This window comes from Oncorhynchus clarkii, chromosome 1 (genome assembly GCF_045791955.1).
Source record: "Oncorhynchus clarkii lewisi isolate Uvic-CL-2024 chromosome 1, UVic_Ocla_1.0, whole genome shotgun sequence".
Lineage (NCBI taxonomy): Eukaryota > Metazoa > Chordata > Actinopteri > Salmoniformes > Salmonidae > Oncorhynchus > Oncorhynchus clarkii.
Genome location: NC_092147.1, coordinates 83,516,562 through 83,525,428, shown reverse-complemented (window position 1 = coordinate 83,525,428; position 8,867 = coordinate 83,516,562). Strand labels below are relative to the sequence as shown.

The 8,867-nt window shown below is 42.3% G+C and overlaps 1 protein-coding gene across 1 annotated transcript; it reads right to left on the bottom strand.

Annotated features, from left to right (window-relative positions):
- Positions 1-1,158: 1,158 nt before the first annotated feature.
- Positions 1,159-2,983, bottom strand: LOC139413443 (E3 ubiquitin-protein ligase TRIM47-like). Its single transcript, XM_071160844.1, has one exon. The coding sequence runs from the start codon at positions 2,929-2,931 to the stop codon at positions 1,648-1,650; it is 1,284 nt and encodes a 427-aa protein (XP_071016945.1). The 5' UTR covers positions 2,932-2,983; the 3' UTR covers positions 1,159-1,647.
- Between the last annotated feature and the right edge of the window lie 5,884 nt (positions 2,984-8,867).

Genomic DNA, 8,867 nt, shown 5'->3' with positions numbered 1-8,867 from the left:
GACTGTAGGCGTGAGTAAGGATGACAACAGACAGAATGTGGTACCGTTTACAAGGACTTTATTCCTTTACACGGAAATATGGGGAAAAGGGGCTGGACGGAACCAAAGCAAAGAAAGTAAATCTCAAAGCCCCCTCTCCTATCTTACCTGCCTACCCACCACTTACCTAATTTAGCACCACCTGGTGCCCTAACCAAAATACAGGGGGTGGTCAGACCAGGTCTTACCTAGTGTGCCTAGACAATGAATATACTACGGGTATATGTATGCCCGCGGGCCTCTTGCTTAAGCACTCCTTAGGTGCCGTCCCCTTCCCCCCCTGGGAACAAATGAAACAGGAGAACAAATAATTGCTCAAACAAACTAAGAAACAAAGGACATCAAATAAGCTCTACCTGAGCAACAAACTCACAGAACATACCAGCTGCTACCAACAACCAACATAGTAAATTATCCACAGCCATCAGCCTTCTCTCTCAGCAATGACCTCTCTCACATTCAATCTCTCTGCAATGACCTCCCAGCAAAAATCTCTCTGCAATGACCTCCCATCAATGATCCTCAGCAATATCAACCTCCAGCAAAATCTCTCTCCTGAACAGAACACTGGCTTTATATATAGCTTCAGAAGGAATGGGTAATTGGAGACAGCTGTGTCTTGACGAGGGGGCGGGGTCAGCTCTCCACTTAGCCATGGAGTCGACCAATCAGCTGCTTGAGGGATTTCAGGAAGCCATTTCCTGAAATAAACACATGCAAATACACAAACTACAACACATAAACTGGGGAACGTAACAGTGCGGGCTATTCCACCTCGCCGCACTGGCATGGCGACCAGGAGCATTCAACTAGGTAAGGTTGGGCAGGCTCGGTGCTCAAGAGCTCCAGTGCGCCTGCACGTGCCACCTCCACGCACCAGCCCTCCAGTGGCAGCCCCCCGCACCAGGCTGTCTCTCCGTCCTTTGCCTTCAGCTCATCAGAAGAGGAGGAGGAAAACCTTTACAATATTTGAGTAAAAGTAAAGATCCTTAATAGGAAATGACTGAAGTAAATGTCATCCAGTAAAGGTCTACAAGTATTTGGTTTTAAATATACTGAAGTATCAAAAAAGTATAAATAATTTCAAATTACTTATTTAAAGCAAACCAGACGGCACCATTTTTTACGTTATTTATTTTTATTTACAGATAGCCAGGGTCACACTCCAACACTCAGACATCATTTACAAATGAAGCATTTGTGCCAGATCAGAGGCAGTAGGGAAGACCAGGGATGTTCTCTGTTTATTGAGTCCACCAGATCAGAGGCAGTAGGGGTGACCAGGGATGTTCTCTGTTTAGTGAGTACATCAGATCAGAGATGACCAGGGATGTTCTCTGTTTATTGAGTCCATCAGATCAGAGGCAGTAGGGATGACCAGGGATGTTCTCTTGATAAGGGCGTGAATTGGATAATGTTCCGGTCCTGCTAAGCATTCTAAAACTAGTATTTTTGGGTGTCAGTGGAGTAAACAGTACGTTAACTTATCTAGGAATGTAGTGAAGTAAAAGGTTAAGTTGAACTGTGACACACAACAAACACACACACTCTCTCCTGGCACATAGTTTATCTACAAGATGAGGATAGTATTATCACTCCTTAATTAAACTATAAACATTTACCCATGGGGCCATGCCACATTTTTGTCTTGCGACAATGAACACATATATTCTTGAAAGAGTATTTTTGATAATACTTCCCGTGATATTGTGCGACAGATGCTGCTGCTTGGGTGCTTGGCTCTGCTGACTGCAGTATGTGGACAGCTTTCACTGCTGCTGATATCTCCACTACTCCCTCCTTACAGCAGAGCATCAGCTTTTCCTGGAGGTCAGAGGTCATCACCGTCTTAAAATCACGACTTTGGTTAAGGATGACGGCAGGCATCTCTTCAGAAACAGGGGGGGCACTGTGGTCTTTAAACCTCTGGAGGAAGTGGATGTTGTCCTCTGTGTGAGAGAACTGCACCAGCTCAGCATCTCTCCTCCTCAGCTCAGCCACCTCCTGCTCCAGTCGCTCCAGGAGGCCTTCAGCCTGACTCACTTCAGCCTTCTCCTGGTCTCTGATCAGCTCCTTCACCTCAGAGCACCTTGTCTCCATGGTGCGGATAAGCTCAGCAAAGATCCTCTCGCTGTCGTCCACGGCTGCCTGTGCAGAGAGCTTCAGAGAGTCCACAGCCTGTCTCAGCTCCTGCATCTCCTTCTCTCTCTCCTGGATTCTCTGCTGGGATTTCTGTTGTTTCTCCCCCACCTGCTTCTGTTTCTCAGTCCTCTCTGCTGCAGCTGAGACTGTATCATGGCCTTTATGTTCATCCATGGTACACAGATAACAGATACACTGCTGATCGGTACGACAGTAAACCTCCAGCAGTTTGTCATGTTGAGAGCAGATCTTCTCCTGTAGTTGTGTGGAGGCTTTGACCAGCATGTGCTTCTTTAAGGCAGGGAAATTATAGTGAGGCTGGAGGTGAGTCTCACAGTAAGAGACCAGACACGCCAGACAGGACATGAGGGCTTTGTGTTTTCTCCCAGTGCAGAAATCACACTCCACATCTCCAGGTCCAGCATAACAGTGAGCAGGAGGAGCAGCATGAGGAGCAGCATGAGGAGCAGCATGAGGAGCAGCATGAGGAGCAGCAGGAGGAGCAGTATGTTTCAGTTTCTCCACCACTTTAGCCAGCAACGTGTTTCTGTTCAGAACAGGCCTTTGGACAAAGGTCTGTCGGCACTCTGGGCAGCTGTAAACACCTTTCAGATCGTCCTGATCCCAGCAGCCCTCAATACAGCACATACAGTAGCTGTGTCCACAGGAAGTAGTCACCGGATCCTTCAGTATATCCAAGCAGATTGAACAGCTAAATGAATCCCGATCTTCAAAAAATGCCTCTGCCATTTTGACACTCACTAACAAACGGCGCAGAGGAGTATCAGAGATAACTTTCAATTTCCTTGTTTGTGCAGAGGAAGAGGAGTGGCCTCCACAAGAGTAATACGAAACTTCCTGGTTCTGTGTGTGTGCCGTGTGCAAATCGTTGCCTGCAGGGGACACATTGAGATATCCTGCATCCCTGTTTCTCAGTCCTTTCTGCTCTGGCTGAGACTGGATCATCATGGTCTTTACGTTGATCTATCAGACAGATATAACAGATCCTCTGCTGATCAGACAGATATAACAGATACTCTGCTGATCATCTATCAGACAGATATAACAGATCCTCTGCTGATCAGACAGATATAACAGATACTCTGCTGATCATCTATCAGACAGATATAACAGATACTCTGCTGATCCTCTATCAGACAGATATAACAGATCCTCTGCTGATCATCTATCAGACAGATATAACAGATACTCTGCTGATCCTCTATCAGACAGATATAACAGATACTCTGCTGATAAGACAGATATAACAGATACTCTGCTGATCCTCTATCAGACAGATATAACAGATCCTCTGCTGATCCTCTATCAGACAGATATAACAGATCCTCTGCTGATCATCTATCAGACAGATATAACAGATACTCTGCTGATCCTCTATCAGACAGATATAACAGATACTCTGCTGATCCTCTATCAGACAGATATAACAGATCCTCTGCTGATCCTCTATCAGACAGATATAACAGATCCTCTGCTGATCATCTATCAGACAGATATAACAGATCCTCTGCTGATCCTCTATCAGACAGATATAACAGATACTCTGCTGATCCTCTATCAGACAGATATAACAGATCCTCTGCTGATCCTCTATCAGACAGATATAACAGATCCTCTGCTGATCAGACAGATATAACAGATACTCTGCTGATCAGACAGATATAACAGATACTCTGCTGATCCTCTATCAGACAGATATAACAGATACCCTGCTGATCCTCTATCAGACAGATATAACAGATACTCTGCTGATCCTCTATCAGACAGATATAACAGATACTCTGCTGATCATCTATCAGACAGATATAACAGATCCTCTGCTGATCAGACAGATATAACAGATCCTCTGCTGATCATCTATCAGACAGATATAACAGATACTCTGCTGATCCTCTATCAGACAGATATAACAGATACTCTGCTGATCCTCTATCAGACAGATATAACAGATACTCTGCTGATCCTCTATCAGACAGATATAACATAGACCTCTGCTGATCAGACAGATATAACAGATCCTCTGCTGATCCTCTATCAGACAGATATAACAGATCCTCTATCAGACAGATATAACCTCTGCTGATCCTCTATCAGACAGATCCTCTATCAGACAGATATAACAGATAGATCCTCTGCTGATCCTCTATATCCTCTGCTGATCCTCTATCAGACAGATATAACAGATCCTCTGCTGATCCTCTATCAGACAGATATAACAGATACTCTGCTGATCATCTATCAGACAGATATAACAGATCCTCTGCTGATCCTCTATCAGACAGATATAACAGATACTCTGCTGATCCTCTATCAGACAGATATAACAGATACTCTGCTGATCCTCTATCAGACAGATATAACAGATCCTCTGCTGATAAGACAGATATAACAGATCCTCTGCTGATCATCTATCAGACAGATATAACAGATCCTCTGCTGATCCTCTATCAGACAGATATAACAGATACTCTGCTGATCATCTATCAGACAGATATAACAGATACTCTGCTGATCATCTATCAGACAGATATAACAGATACTCTGCTGATCATCTATCAGACAGATATAACAGATACTCTGCTGAACAGACAGATATAACAGATCCTCTGCTGATCCTCTATCAGACAGATACTCTGCTGAACAGACAGATATAACAGATCCTCTGCTGATCCTCTATCAGACAGATATAACAGATACTCTGCTGATCCTCTATCAGACAGATATAACAGATACTCTGCTGATAAGACAGATATAACAGATCCTCTGCTGATCCTCTATCAGACAGATATAACAGATACTCTGCTGATCCTCTATCAGACAGATATAACAGATACTCTGCTGATCCTCTGCTGATCCTCTATCAGACAGATATAACAGATACTCTGCTGAACAGACAGATATAACAGATCCTCTGCTGATCCTCTATCAGACAGATATAACAGATACTCTGCTGATCCTCTATCAGACAGATATAACAGACAGATATAACAGATCCTCTGCTGATCCTCTATCAGACAGATATAACAGATACTCTGCTGATCCTCTATCAGACAGATATAACAGATACTCTGCTGATCAGACAGATATAACAGATCCTCTGCTGATCCTCTATCAGACAGATATAACAGATAGCCTGCTGATCCTCTATCAGACAGATATAACAGATACTCTGCTGATCCTCTATCAGACAGATATAACAGATACTCTGCTGATCATCTATCAGACAGATATAACAGATCCTCTGCTGATCAGACAGATATAACAGATCCTCTGCTGATCATCTATCAGACAGATATAACAGATCCTCTATCAGACAGATAGATCTATAACAGATGACTCTCAGACTGATACTCTGCTGATCCTCTATCAGACAGATATAACAGATACTCTGCTGATCCTCTATCAGACAGATATAACAGATACTCTGCTGATCCTCTATCAGACAGATATAACAGATACTCTGCTGATCCTCTATCAGACAGATATAACAGATCCTCTGCTGATCCTCTATCAGACAGATATAACATATCCTCTGCTGATCCTCTATCAGACAGATATAACAGATACTCTGCTGATCATCTATCAGACAGATATAACAGATCCTCTGCTGATCCTCTATCAGACAGATATAACAGATACTCTGCTGATCCTCTATCAGACAGATATAACAGATACTCTGCTGATCCTCTATCAGACAGATATAACAGATCCTCTGCTGATCCTCTGCTGATCTATCAGACAGATATCAACAGATCCTCTGCTGATCCTCTATCAGACAGATATAACAGATACTCTGCTGATCATCTATCAGACAGATATAACAGATACTCTGCTGATCATCTATCAGACAGATATAACAGATACTCTGCTGATCATCTATCAGACAGATATAACAGATACTCTGCTGAACAGACAGATATAACAGATCCTCTGCTGATCCTCTATCAGACAGATATAACAGATACTCTGCTGAACAGACAGATATAACAGATCCTCTGCTGATCCTCTATCAGACAGATATAACAGATACTCTGCTGATCCTCTATCAGACAGATATAACAGATACTCTGCTGATCCTCTATCAGACAGATATATCAGACAGATATAACTCTGCTGATCAGACAGATATAACAGATACTCTGCAGACAGATATAACAGATCCTCTGCTGATCCTCTATCAGACTGATCCTGATCCTCTATCAGACAGATATAACAGATACTCTGCTGATCAGACAGATATAACAGATCCTCTGCTGATCCTCTATCAGACAGATATAACAGATAGCCTGCTGATCCTCTATCAGACAGATATAACAGATACTCTGCTGATCCTCTATCAGACAGATATAACAGATCCTCTGCTGATCATCTATCAGACAGATATAACAGATACTCTGCTGATCCTCTATCAGACAGATACTCTGCTGATCCTCTATCAGACAGATACTCTGCTGATCCTCTATCAGACAGATATAACAGATCCTCTGCTGATCATCTATCAGACAGATATAACAGATCCTCTGCTGATCCTCTATCAGACAGATATAACAGATACTCTGCTGATCCTCTATCAGACAGATATAACAGATACTCTGCTGATCCTCTATCAGACAGATATAACAGATACTCTGCTGAACAGACAGATATAACAGATACTCTGCTGATCATCTATCAGACAGATATAACAGATACTCTGCTGATCCTCTATCAGACAGATATAACAGATACTCTGCTGAACAGACAAATATAACAGATACTCTGCTGATCCTCTATCAGACAGATATAACAGATCCTCTGCTGATCATCTATCAGACAGATATAACAGATACTCTGCTGATCCTCTATCAGACAGATACTCTGCTGATCCTCTATCAGACAGATACTCTGCTGATCCTCTATCAGACAGATATAACAGATCCTCTGCTGATCCTCTATCAGACAGATATAACAGATACTCTGCTGATCCTCTATCAGACAGATATAACAGATACTCTGCTGATCCTCTATCAGACAGATATAACAGATCCTCTGCTGATCCTCTATCAGACAGATATAACAGATACTCTGCTGAACAGACAGATATAACAGATAATCTGCTGATCCTCTATCAGACAGATATAACAGATACTCTGCTGATCATCTATCAGACAGATATAACAGATACCCTGCTGATCATCTATCAGACAGATATAACAGATACTCTGCTGATCCTCTATCAGACAGATATAACAGATACTCTGCTGATCAGACAGATATAACAGATCCTCTGCTGATCCTCTATCAGACAGATATAACAGATCCTCTGCTGATCCTCTATCAGACAGATATAACAGACTCTGCTGATCATCTATCAGACAGATACTCTGCTGATCCTCTATCAGACAGATATAACAGATACTCTGCTGATCCTCTATCAGACAGATATAACAGATACTCTGCTGATCCTCTATCAGACAGATATAACAGATACTCTGCTGATAAGACAGATATAACAGATAATCTGCTGATCATCTATCAGACAGATATAACAGATACTCTGCTGATCATCTATCAGACAGATATAACAGATCCTCTGCTGATCCTCTATCAGACAGATATAACAGATACTCTGCTGATCCTCTATCAGACAGATATAACAGATACTCTGCTGATCCTCTATCAGACAGATATAACAGATCCTCTGCTGATCATCTATCAGACAGATATAACAGATCCTCTGCTGATCATCTATCAGACAGATATAACAGATCCTCTGCTGATCCTCTATCAGACAGATATAACAGATCCTCTGCTGATCCTCTATCAGACAGATATAACAGATAGCCTGCTGATCCTCTATCAGACAGATATAACAGATAGCCTGCTGATCCTCTATCAGACAGATATAACAGATCCTCTGCTGATCCTCTATCAGACAGATATAACAGATCCTCTGCTGATCATCTATCAGACAGATATAACAGATCCTCTGCTGATCCTCTATCAGACAGATACAGTGCCTTGCGAAAGTATTCGGCCCCCTTGAACTTTGCGACCTTTTGCCACATTTCAGGCTTCAAACATAAAGATATAAAACTGTATTTTTTTGTGAAGAATCAACAACAAGTGGGACACAATCATGAAGTGGAACGACATTTATTGGATATTTCAAACTTTCTTAACAAATCAAAAACTGAAAAATTGGGCGTGCAAAATGATTCAGCCCCCTTAAGTTAATACTTTGTAGCGCCACCTTTTGCTGCGATTACAGCTGTAAGTCGCTTGGGGTATGTCTCTATCAGTTTTGCACATCGAGAGACTGAAATTTTTTCCCATTCCTCCTTGCAAAACCGCTCGAGCTCAGTGAGGTTGGATGGAGAGCATTTGTGAACAGCAGTTTTCAGTTCTTTCCACAGATTCTCGATTGGATTCAGGTCTGGACTTTGACTTGGCCATTCTAACACCTGGATATGTTTATTTTTTAACCATTCCATTGTAGATTTTGCTTTACGTTTTGGATCATTGTCTTGTTGGAAGACAAATCTCCGTCCCAGTCTCAGGTCTTTTGCAGACTCCATCAGGTTTTCTTCCAGAATGGTCCTGTATTTGGCTCCATCCATCTTCCCATCAATTTAAACCATCTTCCCTGTCCCTGCTGAAGAAAAGCAGGCCCAAACCATGATGCT